Below are 21,780 nucleotides of genomic sequence, written 5' to 3'. Positions count from 1 at the left end.
AACATGCAACTCTCTTGAAATGTTGAAAATAAAGTCAACTGAACTGCTACTGATACGTCCTCGCACCATACTCTGACCCAGGCTTGCTCAAGACGTTCCTAACGGATCATCTCGCATACGAACGTGACGCGACACAGATAAGAGCGAGTCCCTCTCGATCTGCGAGCTGAACGATTTGATTTCTCCGCGTCCCTCTTCATTGGAAAAAACACAAACACCAGCTGCTGGATTTCTGTTCCTGACATTCAACCGTCTTCTCTGTGATGAAGACCCCGAAGAAGACCCGGGACTTGATGTTTGCGAATCAAAAGCGTAGATAAAAAAAAAAAAGAAGCATCTGATCAGTTATCAGGTCTTTCCCGTCAGTGTTATTGGGCCCGGAGTAATTGAAAAGAGGGCGATAGAAGAGAGGAATATTCTCCTTTCGGTGCCATCGGGAGCGATTATCTCACCTGTACTCACAGTTTGCAGTAAAAACACACACTGTCGGGAGACGACACTAAAACAGCACGACGGCAATTTAGTTAAGAGCTGAGGAGACGCTGAGTGAACTCGCTGCTCTGACGCTGCCGTTCGCTGCTGCTTTTTTACCCCGAGATGACGAAAACTGAGAAGACGAGTCACCGACTGGAGAGAGAACGACTCTATTACCGACACCCCCCTCTCCCCCCCCCACCTACGAGAGCGTCGCTGGGAAAATGTGATCCTGGACTATCACTTTTGACAGCAGATAATAGAAAACTATAGTTGGATCAGACCAGGAGATTTTCTACTGAACTAACATGTCCAGGAGCAAAAGAAAGGAAAAAAAAAAAAAAGGAAATACTTTTCCGGGCCCCGCAGGAGGTCAGATCAAGGGCTCGCTAGTTTATCTCGCTGGAGTCGTGACTCTTGCGACTCCCGCGGCGAGAAACGTATGAAGAATAAATCCTCGTTTCACGAGTGAGGGGAGAGTGGTAAATGGAGAGCGACCTCATGAGTATTTTTTTTTCACTTAGATTCACCTTTTTTTTTTATTAGCTCCAAAAAGCTGAGCCAGAAGGCAAAGTTCGAACAGTTTTACTTTAACTTCTTCTAACATCTGCCTTGTAGACTGAAAACAGTAACAGCCTTAAAGAATAAGTATTTTTCATCTGATAACTACTAGAAGGGCTTTGCTATAATGGGATTAGGAGGTGTTCGAATGGAGACAGAAACTATTAAATCCTGGGAAAACCTAGTAAGATGCTTATAGTATTGTTATGTGATGATGGTTTGATTAAAAAAAAACAAAAAAAAACAACAACATCTACGCCCAAAATTGAAAAACAAATTGACAAAATGAAGGTCCATTTCTTAAGGTAAACACAATCAGTTGGCCAAATGAGGCCCCTGAACCACACCTTTCCTAAGCATGAATTAAAATAAAATAGTGTCTTTAAGATGAAAGTAGGAGGACTTACGTTTTCCCTCCATTATTATCGTTTAATCACTGATTGAAACCCTAAACTTTTGTTTTTCATGCATCCATGTAGATTTCCTTGTACGCCGACGATATGGTTCTCTACGTGTGCGTCTCTAGACTTTGTGTTTTCAGTATCATCGCCATGAAATGCTGCTTCTAGAGAACGTTCCACTCGTTTAAAGGGAGTCATTTCGGGAGAAATTGAAGACCCGTGAGCGTCAGGAGACCGTTATGCAAATGAGTCTAAAAATAGATAAATCCACACAAACTCAACTGTAAACAAATGTACGTCTTTGTTCGTTCAGCAACTTAGTGAAGGCGTTTACTTGTTGTTAAAATGTAACGTGTTATCGATTCTTCAATATGTCAAATATGTACCTTTATATTGAAGCCAGACGACATTTTTTTTTTAATCAATATATAAATCAATAACCTATATCTTTGTATCAAACATCTCGTGGACAGTTTTCAATAAGAAAACATGGAGTTGTAGGAACATCGTTTTTTTTCCTATAGATATATATCAAGACTGAAAAACATATGATCAGAAAATATTGCTACTGACCTTGTTATAGAGTTCATTCTTTCGTTTATTCATGTTATTATTTGTGTGTATTTTTAGTTTATTTCTCTTTTTTGTTCCCCCTTTTATTTAATTTATAACGCTACTCAATATGAAGGTAAATTACACATCAATAAATGTCTTTAATACATTTTTTTAATCCGCAAAATTATGAAAGCAACAATGCAAAACAAACAATAAACCACCATCATAGCATGTCATCCCGAGTTCTATCATCTCCACCACTGACTCTTCATCTTTAAACTTTCCAAAAAACACAGTTAGAATAAGGAGAGAAACTTCTCAATTAAAATAAATAAAAAATATTTTTAAAAAAAGGTGTTTCCACAACAACCTGGACTGAAATATAAAGTGAGCTTCACAGCAACAAGTCAGGCACTGCAACATCCTCACGCAGGTCTGGAGGCTGAAGTGTTCCGTCGACCCACGAACACGTCTCACCGTCAGAACCGAATCTCTATCTACGAGGCGAGTTCACAACAAGAGTGTTTGGATCTAAAGTGTCTTTAAAAGGTGATTTATTTATTTATTTATTTTAATCCGAGTAAGCGACGATAAAAGCGTCCAGTGTTCGCTCGAGTCCTCGCGCACAACCACTGGAGCAGAGATTCAGCACCAGGACAAAAGAACAGCTCCTTCGACTCACCTCCGAGCGCCACACACACGAGCAGGATCAGCCGCGGCGGGAAACATCCCGAGCCGAGACGCTCCTGGCGCCACATGTTAGGAGGGAAGGTGCTGGTGCTGGGCTCCAGCCCCGGTGCAGGTCTGGTCCTCGGTGCTGGTTCACATTTTACATCTTTTCTTTTTTTTTTTTCTTTTTTTTTTTTTTCTGCTTCGCCAACGACCAGCTGTTTGGGCGTGACGTCATCAAGACGGCCCTCGACTCCGGATCTGATTGGACAACCTGGATATGTCGCGGGCGAGGAGTGGAGGAGAAGGGCTGTCGATCAAGAGAAGGGGGCGGGGTTAAGGCGGACTGCAGCACAAGCGGTGTAGAGAGAAAAAAAAAAAAGAAAGAAAAAAGAGAAATAAACCCCCTCCTTTTTTTCAAGTGGATCTCAGGAGCTGGTCAGGTGGAGGACACGGGTCATGAGGCGGGAGTCTCCTGTTGACCCGCGGGTGGCTCCACGACACCGGAAGTTATTTTTTACTTTTTAATTCATATTTTTTAATAATACTGTTTTTAGATTAATATTTCTACATAAAATGCATTTAAAATTAAATATTACACCGTTAAATATCTTTAGATTCATAAGAAAATAACTTGGCATTTGAATTTCTTTTTTTTGTTGTCGTTAGAAAATATATTAAATATAAAAAGGTTTTTATTTTTCGTGAAAAGGATCTTAAAATAAAATTAATGACAAATTCTTATTTTACGATGTCGTTTTTATTCCATTTATATCTATTATAAATGTTTCTCCTTTTATTAATTGGCATGATGGCCCCTGAGAGTCACAGTATTTAATGTTTTTAAGATCAAAACCAGTTTCCATTCATTATGGCAATACAGTTACACACACACTGAAAGGCACACAAACACAAAAACACACTTACACACTCAGAAACGGCATATACACTTCTGAGAACAAAGGAAAAAAAGTACACACTAACACACCCACACACATATATACTGACCCATCTGGGCAAATAAACACACAACATAACCACACACACAACACTCATCTCAACACTATTTATCAATATCTACAAACACAAAAACAATACCTTCACTCACAAACAAAAATAACACACTGCTCTATACATACATTATAACACACCTACACACACCGTCTCCCTGGTACACACTCAAAATAAGCAAACAAACTCTTTTTTTCCCCCCAAACACCCACGTTCACACTTCTTCTACACAAATCAAAATAGAAACACACTCCTGACACTCTCAGACACTCACCCACACACACCTCACTTACCTGCGTGTATAAAGACTCCCACACTCGCATCAAAATACACCACTTCATATTCAACACACAACGACAGACGCACAAGAAACTACCAACACAGCCGATCAAAGACTTGATCACAAGCCTTAAGAGTCACAGAGACAAAAGGATCTGCTTGTGTGGACTTGTGTGTTGCATGTTCCACATCACACTTGTAAAAGTGCTGCCATAGCAACATCTGCTGGCCCGATTCCCAGCGGAATAAACTCAAGAAAAAAGGCTCATGTTTTCGACCTTAATGACTCACGAGTCTTCTAACGAGACGCGTGTCGTTCCTGAAGCCAAAGCCATGCAGGAGCGTCGTGTTGCCAAGTCAACCTGACAGCTGAGAAGAGGAGCCTGGACCGTCACCAAGAAGGTCTCGTCCGTTGTCAAGGTGGAGAGTTGTTAAACGGTTTCAACGCCCAGCCTTCGCCAAGTCCGCAGTGGACAGTGGCTGCCGAGTGAGAACTTATGGAGGAAGGATTGAAGACGTGACCGAGGATTTCGTTAAAACATTTAATCAAAATAAATTGACACCCACTGTCTGTACTCTAATAGTTTAGCTTAATTTGTCATCAATAAGAGTTACTATACAGTAAATATACATATATATATAGTAATATATACAGTAAATTGTAAATGTGGCCCCAAAAGATCACTTCAATCAAAGAGTATTCAAAACACAATTCTATCAATTACAAATATTATTTTTGATGGAAGCAACTTTTATCCTTTTCTTTAACTCATACCTACTCCTCACAGAGGCCACAGGTTGCATCAAGCGGGAAACGAACCGACAACCTTCTCGTTCGGTGGGCTTCAAATTCTCCTGAAATTAAAATAATTTATAAATGAAATTTCAGTCTTTTTCGCTACATTAGATGCTAAACGTAGCTTCCAAGGATTACATGTAAAGAAAACACTTCCCATTGAAGGAATCCCCGTTTTAGACTCTCCAATAAAATTAGACTTTTTTTTTTTAATTGCTCCAAAGAAGCGCTCACATAAAGGTGCTAAAATTAGCTAAAAGGTAAAACCGTGTCTACTCTCACCTGTGATCAGCTTTTGGACAAAAACAGATACAAGTAGCCAAAGGAGTTTTCTCCACATTTTGTCATCAGGGAGAGACTCAAAGTAGAGCCTAATGGTTGACTTTAGGTTTCCCTTTATCAGCTCAGCGGGTGTAGTGCAGCTCAAGCTAAACAGCGCCCCCTTATGACCTGATGGCACAGAATCAAACAGCACGAGAAAAAACACTACTTTCCAATTTTTATTTTTCAGCATTTACAATATTCGATGTACATATAAAACAACGTCTCGCGCCTTAGAAAACCGTCTCAAGTGATTTAAGGCAAAGGTCGCGGCGGATCGACTCGATTAGTAACTTTATCCACGACCTCTGAGCTCTGCTACCGTTTTATTATTCAACACAAACCAGAAGAGGAGACAAATCCATCCTCTGCTCAAACACACGCATCACATCCTGAAAACGCCGAACTGGGTCTTCTGGGTCGGAGCGTTCAGGGCGGCGCTGAGACTCAAACCGACCACCAGGCGCGTGTCGGCCGGGTCGATGATCCCGTCGTCCCAGAGTCTGACAGAAGAAGAAACAAAGAGACTTGAGTACACTCAAATATGACTTCAGTACATTTGCAGCATAACATCAAACTTTAAAAAAAGGTGAACCTCCAGGGTCACTGTTAGGTCCTATTGAATTTCCAATAACCTTTAAGAAGATATGATCAATCATTGTCTCAAACGGCTAGTTTTAGTGGGTAAAATGGTCGCCACTGTCCACCCAGTTTGGGACTTTGGGAACTCCCTGAACATTGGTAACTGGCCCAAGAACTCCATCCCAAGACGGTTCTTCCATCCTTGACAAAGTTCTTGGCCAAGACCTCTATCCGTGACTGATGGTCAACCCTCACTGCACTGACAAATGTGACCCCTCTTGCTGGTGGTAAAATCCACCAGCGGACATTTAAATTCTCTTGAGGGAAGAAGCTCATCCATCACATGCTGGCCTCGAGACCAGGGTCCAGATTAGGGCAAAGGGGTTAGTCCAAGTCTGCTCAAGGGCAACACCATTTCTATCAATTCAACTCCTGTTGTGAGGTCCCTCAAGGTTAGACCTTCAGGAACCACTAAGCCCGAGGCAACATCTTGCCTAGGATAGTTCAAACCCCTTCAGCAACAGTGAGACCACCTTGGCAAGACATGGGACAACTGGGAGGAGATCCTGGGGCAGCCAAAGAGGAAAAAGATTCTGTCCCCGGGGAGACCTTGCTAGAAGTGCTGGTAGTTTTTGGTTTTCTTTCCTTTTCTTTCTACTGCGATATTCCTCTCAACACAAGTGTAGGACTGGACCCCTTTCCAGGGTATCTTTGCTGCAACTCGCAGAGCCAATGCTGCTTTATATAAGTTCATTGCCGGGTTATTTGACTCATGTCCGGATAGCGGGACGATTCTTTTGTCTCTCACAGTTGGACCAGGCATCTATGAAGAAAGGGTCAGATCCATGGAGTCGATGTAGGCCATGTAACTGTCAAGAGGAAGCTGCTGACAGCAGAGGTTCTGCAGTGTGGATGGTATGTTTCGAGGGGGGGCAGGGGGGGACTCAAGCCACAAGAATCAACACCACTAACGTAATTGAGTATCGACTGACGTTTCTTTAGATGCCTAAAGCCAGGGTATTGTTCGGTATCGGTCAATACCAAAGCCAATGTATCCATGTCTGTATCGGGACCATCAAATTCGGATCAGGTACTTTGTTGCGATGTCAAACAGTCTTGGTCAGACCATAGCGGTATGTATTGGCCAATGAATAGGAAACACTGAAGTTGACATTCGGTTTCTTGGTTACCGGAGCGAAAGTGACGCCGGACTAAAAACGCAGATGCAAACCCTCCGGACCAAACCCACACCTTCAACCAAAGCCATTATTGCCTCACGAATACGTCGACGACATCCATTCCCTTCAACAAATCAGGGCAAACAAACTCAAGGGTTGCATTCGTCAGAAGTGTCTCTGCTCACACCGGGGAAATCAATAAATCAGGAGCGGCGGCGGCGGCGGCGGCGCCACGTTCTCGCGAAAAACAACGGGACGTCCAAAAAGGAGGAAAATAACAGTTTGGATGTTGTCCCGGCGTCACCTATGCTAGAAGGTCTCCTGCGGTTTCCTTAACAAGTCTCATCATGCCGGGCGTGATTAAATATTAAAGCAGATATGAGCGCGGGCGGTCTGGAGGCGACCTCCTCCACTTTCTGCGAGAGCATTGTTTGTTTTTAGTCACGCAAACCGTCTGGAATATGAAATGCGAGGGACGGGAGGTTTACCTGGCGCTGGAGAAGTAGGGGCTTCCTTCCTCTTCAAAGCGCCGCACGATGGGCTCCTTCATGGCGGCCTCCTGCTCGGCTGAGAACTGGTTGGACGAAAAGAAAAGTTAAAAAACATCATATTTAATCATTTCAATGTCATTTTGAATCGTCTGCTGAATCACACGAATGATATTCGTCCGTTTATCTTTCCATTAGTTCCAGGACTTGACACGAGGTGACAAAAGAAAACAGATTAAAGTCGAGTGTTTCAAGAAACAACCTCAATATTCTCTACTAAAACGTAATGTTTATCATCAGGATAATAAAGTTATGTTTAAATATCGCTACGTTCAACAGCACTAAGTTGATTCGTTTGTTCTTCTCTTGTGAAATACAAATAAAAGATCCTTTTGTGCGGCTATGGAAGATGTTGTTAAGCATGGATCAGAATTGTGTGTTTAATTGCAGGGAAATTGTCGCAGTGAAGATTCTTTGAAAGAAACTTAAAACATACTTTATCGCAACATATCGTATCTTTAGCCCTTAATTAATCACTTTAATTTTATACGGCCCGCATTAAAGCATAAAGGGATCAACTGTATCAACTCGCCAGCAGATTTATCTTCCGCCATAGTTTATCGAGGTAATTTAATAGATTTGTGTGATTAACAAAAACAACAGACTTTTGTGTGTGTTTAAGTTGCCGGGGGGGAGAAGAAAAAAAGGTTGTGAAAAATTGATAATAGCCTTGTTGAGAATCTCAAGAATCAAGTTATAAACCTCAGAGATTATATTATTTAAGCCTTGATATTCAAGAGGGTTTTTCTGCTTTCTCAAACTTATATATATATAAAAAAAATAAAAAATAAAATCGATGTGGATGGAAGGGAATCTGGAAAGAAAACCAAGGGAGTCTCAAAACTAAAAACAACGTTTTCTTAGGACTTCCTGTTCGAGGTTGAAGCTGCAAAAAGTTCCCCAAAACTGTTGAACTAAACGAAAGATTTTGGACACTTTATCTGATGAAGATGCGCCAAGGAACTCTGCAGTGAGAATTCTGAGCCGCTCTAGTAGAAGAACTCACATTTCAGCGATCCTTAAAACTCTTCATTGGCTGCCAGTTTCTTTCAGGATCAGTTTGAAAATTCAAGTTCTTACTTTCAGATCTATAAAGAGTCAGTAGCAACAACTGATGGAATGATTAACTCGAGGATGGCTTCACGGGTCTGCGAGAGCGAGGCAGAGAAATCCACCATCATTGCCATTTATGGGGTTATTTTCAGTATCATTTCCTCGAGTCCATTTTAAATTATTTCTAGATTACATTTCTCAGAGATCTCCCATCATGAATTAATATCGTCTTTTTATTGACAAATTGAGGTCGACAAAGCAAATAATGTATCGATGTTATAACCAAGAGTAAGTAAGTATTTATTTATATAGTGCTTTTCCAGACCAGGGTCACAAAGCGCTTTAACAATCAAAACAATACTCAAAAAAGTATATACTTTAAAGATCAAGATAATACTGAGAACAACACAGGAGTTCCAGAAAATCAAGGAAAAGCCTGAACAAATAGAAACGTCTTAAGATGTTTCTTAAAGGAGTCAGTAGATCCATCAAGCGCAAAGAGAGAGGAAGATCGTTCCAAAGCTTAGGAGCAACAGCCTGAAAAGATTTCTCTCCTCTGGTCCTGAAGCGTGTTCAGGAACCATCAGTAGATTCTGATCCACAGACCTCAGAGCCCGAGCTGGGGTGTAAGGCTGGATCAGATCAGTGATGTAAGGAGGAGCCTGACCATGAATAGATCTGAAAGTAAGAACCAAAATTTTAAAGTTGATCCTGAAAGAAACTGGAAGCCAGTGAAGAGTTTTAAGGATCGGAGAAATGTGAGTTCTTCTACTAGAGCGGGTCAGAATTCTCGCTGCAGAGTTCTGAATCAACTGCAGACGAGACAGATCCTTCTTGTTAAGACATGAAAACAAACCGTTACAATAGTCCAGACGAGAAGAAACAAACGCATGGATTACAAGCTCCAGATCATGTTCCGACAACATTTTCCTAAGTTTAGAGATTTTTCTCAGTTGAAGGAAACAGTTTCTGGTCAGTTTTCTGCAGTGTTGAACAAGAGACATGTCTTTATCAAATACAACACCCAGGTTTCTCAGGCTCAGTTTGACAGACTGACCTAAGTCACCCAAGTACTGACTCAACCCTGGAACCTTATCATCAGGAGCAATCAGGAGTGACTGAGAAGTTGTCGGTTCTAGCACCAGACTACGCTTGCGTCCTTGAGCAAGGCACTGACGATTTCATATGCATGGTTTGCTTGTATTAATAATGGATTATAATGAAGCTAAATGTCCCATCAAGATGCAAACCGAGGCCAATAAAAGAGAATGATTTCCCTTTTTATTTTCTTGTCGGTCATCTGCTGTTTACTCCAGGTCACGGAGGGTAATCGGCGACTTTCCCGCCGACACTAACGATCCGGCTAATGAAGACACGGACTGCGACTCCGGCGGCAGAACCTCGGTCCGAGTAAATATTAAAGCTTTTATCCAATCAGTCGGTTCAGACCTCTGAGCCGGAAATTATATCAGATCCCGTTGCCTGTTGTCTATTTGGTGGATTTTAAGAAGAATCAGACGTTTAAACGGCCGCAGACGAGAGCGAGCCGACGGTTTGGCCTTGATTTCTCTTTCTGCTTATCTCCCGTAATTGAATCAGGAAAAGAGAAGAAGAAGAAGAGAAGCTGCAGGTAATTAAAGGTTATTATCCAGGAAATGGTTGAATGTCATTTTCTCATCTTTGATCATCTCTCTGTTACACGTTTCTTTGTCATCTGGTTTTAAAACACTTTTAAAATAGGTTTTCGATCTGCTTCGATCAGGTCATTTGGTGAACGAGTCTGAGGCGGCAGGTGTTTAAACATCAAAGAACAAAAAGGTAAAAGTGCAGAAACTAGAAAGTGATATTAAAGACTGAACGACAAAAGGATTAAGCAAGCTGGTTTGCATGTTATTTATACATTATTTTACACATGTTTATTATAAAAAACCTCCTCATTACAGACTCATTTTAGAGTTAAATATAATGGGAAATAAAGCTACTTTTTTAATTATTATTTTGTCCTTTCAATTAGTGTTTCAGGTAAAGTGAACATAATTATAATTAAAAGTAATTAGTTACACATTACACATTAACTGGGTATATTCCATATGAATGATGGAAATAGAAGCAAATGTTTTTTTTAATTTAATAATTATAGATTAATAACAACAGTTCCACGTTCACAGTGTTACAGTTTAAGATAAAACCAATAAATAAATACATTTTGCTTAAAAACAAATTAAACATTTGTTAGAGATTTTAATGTTTTCTATTTTGTTAATTTTTCGTTAAATTGTTTTTAATTAAAACTCATGTTTATTAAGTAAGTAAGTAATAAGTAATATTTATTTATATAGCGCTTTTCCAGACCAGGGTCACAAAGCGCTTTAACAATCAAAACAATACTAAAAAAAAGTATATACTTTATTAAAGATCCTCGCTGAGCCATCAAATGTCTTACGATGAAGAAAATATAATTGCATACATTTCACTGAACACTGCAGACAAACGTTATCGTTCAAACGCACCGCGGGACAAAATGTCCTGAATAAATAACCTGCCGTCATAGTTTTGATTGATTGATTTTTCATAATTCCATTTTTGCTAATTTCCAGATAAATCAAAGCTCACACTTTCCACCGGCCATGATTCAGGCCCCGGATCGTAACACTCGCTAATGAAAATTGATTTTTATTTTAAATCAATGTCAGCGCCGGCGTTTGGCCAGAGCTATTTTTAAGTCCTGGCGTTGAAGAAAAAAAAAAAAAAAAAAAGGAAGGAAGATGATGAAGGGGAATCGTTACCTCCTTTCCCTCCCGCGCTCTCTGATCCTTGGTGATGGTCGCCAGCACCGTCGCCGCCTGCTCGCCGCCCATTACCGAGATCCGGGAGTTGGGCCACATGTAGAGGAAACGAGGGCTGAGGGATGAGAGGCGGAGATGCTGTTAAGAGGCTTGACCGGGTCACGGAGAAGCAGCAGCATCTCAAACAGGGAACCACTTCGAACAGTAACGTTGACCAGATAATGTGAAGAAGATCTAGAATAAACTACAGATGGAAGTAATTCTTGTGTTCCTGAGGCGATGGTGACGCTCGTGCACGTCTCTCACCTGTAAGCTCGGCCGCACATCCCATAGTTCCCGGCGCCGTAAGACCCTCCGATGAGGACGGTGACCTTGGGAACGTTGGCGCAGGCCACCGCCGTCACCATCTTCGCGCCGTCTTTTGCGATCCCGCCGGCCTCGTACTCGCGCCCCACCATGAACCCTGAGGAATAGTTAAAGTGTCGTGTTCCGTCAAGGATCTGATCTCCACCGCCGATTTAAAAAAAGATTGCGCTTCAGACTGACCCGTTATGTTCTGAAGAAACAGAAGTGGAATATTCCGCTGGCAGCAGAGCTCGATGAAGTGTGTCCCCTGAAAATAAAGGAGTGTTTTTTTAAATAACATAACATGTTGGGCCACAATCAAGTCCTGAGTGGCTCACCTGGAAAAAGCAAAAGAAACCGGGAAAAACAAGCTCAGTCTACAGATATTTCTAGAGGGATTCCTACAGTTATTCTGACCTTGAATGCAGCGTAAAAACATGTCTTTCTAGAACCCGGAAACGCAGAAAAAAAGGTGATAAAAATCGGTCCGTTTGACCCTTCCTGGATTTAAAAGTACAGGTTTATCATGGCGTCAGATCAATTTTCCAAGATTAGCCTCGATCAGGGGTTTGACCCAAATGTTTGGTTTTCCGTAAAATTCTGCCACCTCAGGTTCTGTTGAAAAACACGTTTGGATTTTCTTGAGTCATATTTGACCAAATAAAAATATTATCCAAATGTTATTGCATACATATTTTATTATTATCACCATTTTCAAAAGATAAAGTTAAGGTAATAAAAATATTTAATTACTTTAATTTGCATCATAAAAATGGAAGTAACTGTTCAGACTTTTAATTTCTTTATACTTACAGCATCAAAATCCGACTTTTACAATACATTTATTCATGAATTGAGAATAAGAGACAGTTTAAAGTTTTTTGTTTTTTTCAATTAAAAGTAAAATTTTGATCCTTTAAAAATTCAGTCTAGTCTTGGTTACCTAGATAAGGTAAGGTAAGGTAAGGTAAAACTTTATTGATCCCTCAGGAGGTCTCCTTTGGGAAATTGTTTGAGATATTAACTATTCATATTTTTATACCTAGTTTCCTACACTGAATTTATTTAAATTTAATTTTCTACATCACACTTTACATGTCAATGTCAATTTTTGCATTTTTTTTTAACATTGAATATCTCTTGCATTTTTAAACATTAGATTTCACACTGAATTTATTCATGCATTAAAAAAATTAACTTGACGGTGGAAAAAATAACTTCAAATTTGATGCTTTTTCCAAATTCAAAGTTTGATTTTAATGCAAACATTTACACATAAACTGCTTCTTATCAGCCACTGAAAATGCTGGACCAGCTAATTTTTGGGGTGGTTTTATATCCACACTTTAATAGGATGTGTTACAAAACAGTTCACGCACACAAGAGATTTTAGATCCAGAACAATTGGGATAACAAGCGGTTAATGACGGCCATTGACACGCAGACAAAAAAATCGCAGCTGTGAGATTAAAATCAGCTCAAAATGATTTGAATCTCAAAATCTGCTTTTCCGCCAACTTGGATCCACCGTTTCAAACACTGGCTCCTCTATGAATCCTCATTTAACCGTCGGAGGTGAAAAGTTTGGCGGGAATGTGAACCACACGTCAATCAAATCCTGTCCGCAGTGGACAGGGGTCGGCGTGTCGCTCTGCTTCACTCCCGACTCTGTGTTTATTTTTTGAAAGCAGCATCTAAATGGCCTTCAGTCTTGCCAGAAAAACACGGGGAGGAAGACGCCGGCGCTTTTACACCTTTCCACCGAACACGAGGCACAAAGAGTAGAGGCGTCTGAACGCGACGCCTCATTTCCATTTACTTTGTGCTCCAGAATTACTCAGGTGTTCGCCTCGCCGTGCCAGTCACCTCTGGCCGGAGCTCCGTCGCCGATGAGTCGCAGCGTGGGAACAAAAGACGGAAGGTTTTGTGTCCACGAGAACACGATCCAAAGATTCCGCTGCAGGATTAATTATCCGACTTTGTATTTCCTCTCATATCGCTGATGTAAAAAAAAAAAAAAAAAGGTCTCTGCAGTTATTTACACAGGAGGAGATTCATTCCAGCGGGGATGGAAATACCTGTGGCGCTGGAAGATTGCATGAGCGATGAGGGAGAAAACTACTGCACTTTCCTTTTTTTTTTATGTTCGGTATTATAGCAAAAAAATAATGATTCAAACAGTGTTGAGAGGTTTTAAAAGGACGGGACAATGGCTCGGTAAGAAAATAAATAGAAAAACATGTTGTTTGCGAGAGAATATCAACATATTCAAAGAAGTCTGATCATTAAATTAAAATCTTTAAATAAATAAATATCAAGCAGTTTTTATCAAGTTCAACTATTTAAGAAGGAAATCAAATTGCTAATTAAATGAGAAAAAAAACCTTATTCAGTCTAGAAAATAGGTATTTTAATCGATTTGAAACACAAGTTATGACCTTTTTATCCTTGAGAAACAACATTTTTGTTTTTTGACTCATAACAAATTAAAAAGAAATTTTAACCGACATATTTTCACATATAAAACAACGAGGAAAATATATCACGTTAAAAAATTCACACATTTTTTGGGTTGTTGAAGTTATACCCCTCTCAGCGGTCCCAATATTTTATTTATTTTTGCACTGTAGTGGACACTGTGCATGAAAAGGTTAAGAAGAAAAAGATTTAAGGATCGGAGAAATGTGAGTTCTTCTACTAGAGCATCAGAATCAGAATCAGAATCCTTTATTTGTCCCGCGAGGGGAAATTCGGTTTAAACAGCAATATACAAAAAATAAAAAACACCCAAAAATAAAAATAAAATGAAAAAAATCTAAATGGAATAGAATAAAAATCTGCCCTATATTATATATATACACTAACATATTAACAAAAATAACAAGAAGAAAAAGAAAAGGTGCTGTTAAATACTATCTTGCTGTGTTCTTGTTGTGGAGTCTGATGGCAGCAGGGAGGAAGGACCTGCGGTACCTCTCCCTCACACACCTGGGATGGAGCATCGTATCACTGATGGAGCTCCTCAATGCCCTCAGTGTGTGCTGGAGAGGGTGAGACAAGTTCTTCCTCATGGAGGCCAGCTTGCTCTGTATCCTCCTCCCAGACACTTCCTCCACAGGATCCAGGGGTCGCCCTAGGACGTAACCGGCCTTCTTAATAAGGCTGTCCAGTTTAGCCCTATCCTTTGCTGTCATGCTGCTCCCCCAGCAGACCACACCGTTGAAGATGGCAGAGGCCACTACTGAGTCATAGAATGGCTTCAGGAGTGGCCCCTGGACACCAAACGACCTCAACCTCCGGAGCAGGTAGAGTCTACTCCGCCCTTTTTTTATAAAGAGCAGCAGTGTTATCCACCCAGTCCAGGCGGTTGTTGAGGTGAACACCCAGGAACTTGTAAGACGTGACAATCTCAATGTCCTGTCCCTGGATGTTCAGTGGTGAGGGGGAGATGGAGGGACACCGCCGGAAATCCACAATCAACTCCTTAGTTTTGATCTGGAGGTGGTTTTCCAGGCACCAGTCAACAAAGTCCTGGACAAGTCCCCTGTACGACCCGTCATCCCCGTCCCTAATGAGGCCGACGATGGCGGAGTCGTACGAGAACTTTTGCAGGTGACTGGTGGGAGACAGGTGTTGGAAGTCTGCAGTGTACAGTGAAAAAAGGAACGTTGCCAACACTGTTCCCTGGGGGACCCCTACACTGCACAGTACAGTCTTCGAAACACCATCCCGGGTCCTGTCCGAACTGTGGACGGTTGGTGAGGTAGTCCACAATCCAGTCCGTGAGGTGAGTGTCCGTTCCAGACAGCTCCAGCTTGTCCCTCAGGATGTCTGACCTGATGGTATTGAAAGCCCTGCTTAGATCCAGGAAAAGGATCCTCACAGTGCTTCCAGGGGACTCCAGGTGAGAAAGTGCTCGGTGGAGAAGGAAGATGATGGCGTCCTCCACGCCGATGTCAGGTTGGTAGGCAAACTGCAACGGATCCATCTTCCACCTGTACCTCTCCTTTCCCTCCCTGATTTTACTTCTAAGCTCCTTCTGAACTGCCCTCAGATCCTCTTTGTTTCCTGACCTAAAGACTCTCTTCTTCTCCTTTAAGAGAGCCTTTATATCAGGATTAATCCAGGGTTTGTTGTTGGAGAAGCATCGTACAGTTCTGGTTGGCACAATGCTCTCCACACAGAAGTTTATGTAGTCCGTGACACATATGGTTAGACCGTCCATATCCTCCTTGTGGTACTCACTGAAAATGCTCCAGTCCGTGGTCTCAAAGCAGACCTTCATGCATGTAAGAATTCTTGCTGCAGAGTTTAGTTTAAACTGCAGGCGAGACAGCTCCTTCTTGTTAAGCCATGAAAACAATTGATTCTCTGTCTCGGGGGTGTCTTGACCTTTTATGGATATATTTTATCGGGTATTGTTTTAATTATTTAAGCGCTTTGTGAGCCTGGACTAGAAAAGCGCTCTATAAATATAACTTACTTATAACGATAAAAAAATATTAAGATAACATTTGGATGTATTTTTACTGCATACATATATATATAATAATAATGCAATAATAAAGAACATAAAACAACCATTATATTTATTGTATTTATTTAATAATAGTAACGTATGTTAAGGGGGATCACTCGTATCAACAAGATAAGGCTGTTCAGGGCCAGTGGCTGATTGTGAACACGGCACCTCAACAAAGACGAGGTCCAGAGGTTCTGCATTAGCAAATCAGATAATCCGTTCTTACACGGCAACGGCGGGTTTGAGAAAGAAAAAAAATACTCTTCAAATTCAGCCTCAGTATCGATTGATCTCCTCCAGTGTCTGTTCCACATCTCTGCCCACCTGCATCTCTGCTCTTGTCATTAGAACCAATATGTGTCGCTCTCACATTGAGATCTCAGAGGGAAAGAAGAAGGAAAAAAAAAAAGAAGCTTGTAATCCATTTGAAAATGTGTTTGAAGGACACGAGCGCTCGTGATCACAAACACGGCTCCTTATCTCCCTCTAAGCCCAGTGAAGTCCATCTCTTCACGGCGAATTAAGCCACTGCTATGAACCCATGATTGTCCCCCTTCTCCACGCTATTTAAACGTTATCCCAGAGCATCATGGGAAGAGAGCGGGAGCAAGTCGTTTTGGTGAGCGTGTCATGTGAGGGGAAAGCGCCGCACCTTCCCTATTAAGGGTCAGAGCAGAGCAGCTGGTAAAGACTGAAGCGTCCCTGGAGAGGAATATTGGCATTCTCTGTCGTCAGCGGCAACTCTCCGCCGAGAGAAACCATTCTGCTGCCTCTGTGTTGTGTTCCAGCCCTTGACATTTTGAGAGCAAATTACCAAAACACTGCTTAATATTCAACGTGATAGTGGAGCTTTGATTTTTTTTTTTTCTTTCTTTGGACAGGATGTTGTCTGAACGCAGCCGCCGGTCTGACAATTAACGGTGTGAAAAGGCGGCGGAAACAAGAGACACTTGTTAAAAAGAAGGTTGTGTTTAAAATCACGACGGCGAGGTTTTTCGGCGCAGACTTGTCGAGCGCGAGGTTACGAAGCAGACGCGCTTCGTTATTGATCGGCGTCACACGTGAGGCTTTGTTTTTCCAACGTACTTGTTAAATGTAGAGACGGAGGAGGACGAAGCGGGGTCGCCCCCGTGACCCCGAGAGGTCGTCGGTTCCATCCCACTGTCGTGGGCTTTTGTGTAACCGAGCCGGGCACTTAACCCACCGCATCTGAATGCGTGGGTGGCGAGCGTGAAAATATACACATAAGAGCCGTTTAGCAGTCGTCTCTTTACATTTGAAGCCCTTCTGTTAATCGGGGTGCGTTCCATTTGTGACCCTGGAATTTGCCACAGTGAGCGTTTGATTCATCCATATGACGGTTAAAGAATAGATTCTCCATGTCATTCAAAAACACAGAGACCGAGATTAGTCAGAAAACACAAATGCATCATATGACAGCAAAATATTGAATTTATGGAGTCACTGTAAACACAAGCTTTAATGTGTTAATGGCTACGATTAGTAATTTAAACACATGAATTGCTTAAGGACTCATTTCCAGAGGCCCTGACATACAATCACTGGTTTTACTTTGGTCAGAGCAGTTTTAAAACGAGATCCTTAAGGGCTTTTAAAAGCAATTGTATCGAATCTGAACTCCTGATTAAACATTTAAAAACCACTGGAGCAAAAGCAAACCGCTAAGGGCACGATCGCAAAGAGATATCGATATATATTCACGATCAACGTCAACTTGACAGATTCTCCCTGTTGCAGATTTTTTTTTCGTGTTGTGAGATTTGACGTAAACTCAAAGCTCTTGAGAAACTTTTACGTTTTTGAACTGAAACTTTCTTTTCTTGAGGTAAATTGAAGTAGAATAACACAACTTAACATAATAAATAATCAAAGATACACATCTCTGTTGCCTTTGAAGTGAATTGTAGCATCCGATTAGTTTTCCTTGTTCAATAAATCATAAATTAAACGCATTAACTGATCGAGACAATCTCAACAGACGTTAATGATTTCATTGGTCAAAATATTTTTTAACATCCAAACTAGATTAAAAAAAGATTATCCCAGAGGGATTTGAATAAAGACCAGGAACCCATGAATTACTTTTATATTTACCTTTTTCGCCGACTCTGAGAACAAGACTCCGTTGTTTCCGATTATTCCAACAGGGTAACCGAAGATTCTTGAGAAGCCTGCAGAGAAATAGTATTTTTAAAACATGTATTCTCTCGTCAAGTGCCGACAAGATCTCACCTGTAACCAGCGTGTCGCCGTAAAACGCCTTGAACTCGTCAAATTTACTTCCATCGACGATTCTTGCAATGACCTGGAAGAGAGAACGAGAGTCAAACACACGTTCAACGAGTCAGATTTAATGAACGTTTCAACATGACGAAGAGGCCACATCGCCTCGTCACGGAGCTGAAAAGAGTGATTCTCTCGTACGGATGTGCAACAGTGACTCACACACTTTCTTCAGACCTAATGACAGCATTTGTCTCCAAGAGACTAATGTCGGTCATCCCTTATCGACCGTCTTTCTCCAGTCTGCTAAGCACTGGTTCAGACCCTTAAAAGGCTCAGTAGTTTTCAGTGGTTGATCTTAAGTACCTCTGAGGAGCTACGCGTCACACCAGAGCTTCGTTGACTCACGTCCACAAGATCCATATCATTCAACGAGCAATCGTCTTGAATCAAAGGACCATTTTATTGTTGAGCACAACTTGTTTATGACCTCTTACATCAGGCCCAGGTGAGGAAAATGTCACCGAAGTACATGAAATATAGTATTAAAAATGAGAATGTCTGAAAGGAATATGTGAAAATATTTTGAAATAAGAAAAAAAAGACATTTGTCTCCATCATTATCAAGATCGGGATGAATGAAATGATGTCTTGCCTTTATTTACAAGAGATCAGATGTTCTCTTTTAGGCAATGTGACGAAATATGACCAGTTCTGGATTCTCTAATCAAGTTCATAAAAAGGGACTCGTAAACTATGAAAAAAGGGTCTTGTTTACATGTCTTACACTACAATACAATACTTAATTGGATTCTACGTTTATTCCCTCAACATTTTTACTCCTTTTTTAAATTTAAATATCATTTTCCTTCTTTAATTTATGTATTTTCTGTAAACTTTAAATGTACACATAAACTATGTTTAAAAAGAAAAAAATATCTTCAACATTATATTGTGTTTTCCAAAAAATGAAAAGACAAGAAAAGGCGTAAAATTACCCAAATTCCCAAAGTAAGATCCCACGAGGGATAAATAAAGTTAATTCTTTATTAAAACAAACAAATGTTATGTCACCATTTGCCCTTTGTTTTTTATTTTTATTTGCCCTTTGTTCTTGTTTTTATGAAACCATCATGTGCTGTGAACTGGAAACCTAATTTCCCGAAGGAGATCTCATAAAGTCTGTCTATTAATAAAGTCTATCCAGCTTAATCCAAGTCTAACTAATGTGAATGTTCAACAGATGAAAATTAAACCGTTACCATCTCAAAACCCTTCAAAAAAAAAGGTGAGAAACCATGACACAGAAACTACGTAATCTAAAAGAAAAAAAGACGAGAAGCTTGTGTCGTGACAACACCTGATTAGAAGTGACCAAAATGGAAGACAGTTGTAAAATCTAAATTACCTCTCTGACATCAAAGTTGCGCTTCAGATTATCCCCGACGATCCCATAGATCTCATCTGCAGGGTAGAGAGGCGGCTCTGGAGCTTCTGTAGTGACCTAAACGTGAGATTTTTTTTAATTTGTTTCAACCACAACTCTAAACTCATCGGATGATTATAAACAATGTAGCTGCTCTCACATCCAGATTCTTCCTGTAGTTGAGATTCCTCACAGCCTTGCGAGCTAAATGCAGCGCGTGGTCGTCGTCTAGAGCGTAATGGTCTGTCACGCCCGATTTTCTGAAAGAAAAACAATAGAGTAAATCGATTTTTGATCGTGTGAACCTTGGATGAGGTCCGTTAAATTATTGTATTGATAAGTTACGCTGGTGGTTCCAGTATTTGAAATGATAATGATTGTGGTTAAAATGATGGAGACGATCGTGCTGCATTCAATGACACCTCGTAAATATGGAATACTTTAACCATTTATTATTGAACATGAATAAAAAATATTGTTATTATCTAAACGAGGCTCACTTACGAACGCTTTGGGAATCAGGATTATTTACAGTCGTGTCTAGAACCATCCGTACCTGCAGTGAAGATCAGCACCACCGAGATCTTCCGCTGAAACCTCCTCACCTGTCGCTGCTTTCACCTGTCAGAACAAAGAAATTCTATTACAAATAAAATTAGGAGCTCCATCAGTGATAGGATGCCCCATCCCAGGTGTGTGAGGGAGAGGTACCGCAGGCCCTTCCTCCCTGCTGCCATCAGACTCCACAACAAGAACACAGCAAGATAAATATTTAACAGCACCTTTTCTTCTTGTTATTTTTGTAAACATGTTAGTGTATATATAATATAGGGCAGAGTTTTATTCTATTCTATTTAGATTTTTCTTTTCATTTTATTATTTTATTTCTGGGTGTTTTTTTATTTGTGGTATTGCGAATTTCCCCTCGCGGGACAAATAAAGGATTTCTGATTCTGATTCTGAAAATCAAATTTCTTGTTCATTATAAACTCTCGCTATGTGCTTGAGACTTCATCTTGATTTAAAGTCATTCTTTCTCCGAAGCTTCCTAAACTAAATCTGTGGCATGAAAGTGTTAGAATAGAATCGGCAGTAAAACAATGAGGTTTTTATAGCGATCATAAAACGATAGAATGCGCACCAGCGGAGGTCCTCCGAGGAAAATGGTCCCTTGCTTCCCCACGATGATACTTTCATCAGCCATCGCAGGAACGTACGCTCCCCCAGCCGTGCAGGAGCCCATCACCACCGCGATCTTCCGGGAAGAGAGTCAAATAATAAAGCTGGAGATGAATGTACCGCAACAAGATTTAAACCTCCTTATTGATTTCCACTCAACACTTGTCGCTGCCGCTCGTGACAAGTGCGGACTGGGGTTCTTATCCGAGGCTTGTCGTGTTCACGGGACTCACCTGCGAGATTCCCTGCGATGACAGTCGAGCCTGGTTGAAGAAGATGCGTCCGAAATGATCCCTGTCCGGGAAGACCTCGGCCTGTCGGGGGAGATTCGCTCCTCCGGAATCCACTGAAGGCGACAAGAATATGAAGTCGTGTGAGAAAAAGGTCAGGAAGTGAAAACCAACCGCTGACAGAACGATAAACAAGTTCGTCCATCCCAGTCACGGCAACACGAAAGGAGATGGAGACGACGAGATTAGGATTCCAATAGTCACTGCCTTTCAGATTCTTTTTAACAATTCAAGAGCTCCGTTTCCTCATTTTATACGATAATTGTTGGTGGATTTTGGGAAGTTTTTCTGTTGCCACATTTCTAACTTATTAAACTGCAACTTACGTGAAAACCTAACTCTCCTGACATGCTTCAAACGTTGAAGTCTTCATCTCCAAGCTACAGTAAGTCCCTCATCATGACCATGTTTTGAACTTATTACTTTATAAAGTTCAACTAAATCAACACATCAGTTGCCCTTTAATCTATTTTACCGTCTTAATTATTTGGTAATGGTTCTGGATATTAGGAAGTTCCTGGGAAGTTTGCCGTTACCACATCGTTTCTAACCCAGTCGCA

General features: G+C 40.9%; 2 protein-coding genes across 2 annotated transcripts in view; both read right to left on the bottom strand.

The window, feature by feature from the left end:
• tmem8b (transmembrane protein 8B) overlaps window positions 1-2,966 on the bottom strand; it is an 82,134-nt gene extending 79,168 nt beyond the window's left edge. The window contains exon 1 of the mRNA XM_087788598.1: window positions 2,674-2,966. Coding sequence (XP_087644724.1) covers window positions 2,674-2,749 — 76 coding nt within the window. The 5' untranslated portion in view covers window positions 2,750-2,966. The remainder of the gene's footprint in view (window positions 1-2,673) is intronic.
• Window positions 2,967-5,233: 2,267 nt separating this feature from the next.
• The window catches only part of mccc2 (methylcrotonyl-CoA carboxylase subunit 2), a 37,292-nt gene continuing 20,745 nt past the window's right edge, over window positions 5,234-21,780 (bottom strand). The window contains exons 6-17 of the mRNA XM_087788576.1: window positions 21,164-21,276; window positions 20,893-21,006; window positions 20,308-20,372; window positions 19,912-20,011; window positions 19,734-19,829; window positions 18,335-18,407; window positions 18,197-18,273; window positions 11,761-11,827; window positions 11,521-11,677; window positions 11,215-11,329; window positions 7,316-7,401; window positions 5,234-5,570 (exon numbers count right to left, since the gene is read on the bottom strand). Of these exons, the coding sequence (XP_087644702.1) occupies window positions 5,453-5,570; window positions 7,316-7,401; window positions 11,215-11,329; window positions 11,521-11,677; window positions 11,761-11,827; window positions 18,197-18,273; window positions 18,335-18,407; window positions 19,734-19,829; window positions 19,912-20,011; window positions 20,308-20,372; window positions 20,893-21,006; window positions 21,164-21,276 (1,181 nt within the window). The 3' untranslated portion in view covers window positions 5,234-5,452. The remainder of the gene's footprint in view (window positions 5,571-7,315; window positions 7,402-11,214; window positions 11,330-11,520; window positions 11,678-11,760; window positions 11,828-18,196; window positions 18,274-18,334; window positions 18,408-19,733; window positions 19,830-19,911; window positions 20,012-20,307; window positions 20,373-20,892; window positions 21,007-21,163; window positions 21,277-21,780) is intronic.

The sequence above is a fragment of the Callionymus lyra genome, chromosome 1 (assembly GCF_982586985.1).
Source record: "Callionymus lyra chromosome 1, fCalLyr1.hap1.1, whole genome shotgun sequence".
NCBI classification, from domain to species: domain Eukaryota; kingdom Metazoa; phylum Chordata; class Actinopteri; order Syngnathiformes; family Callionymidae; genus Callionymus; species Callionymus lyra.
This window is presented reverse-complemented; position numbering and strand designations above follow the sequence as displayed.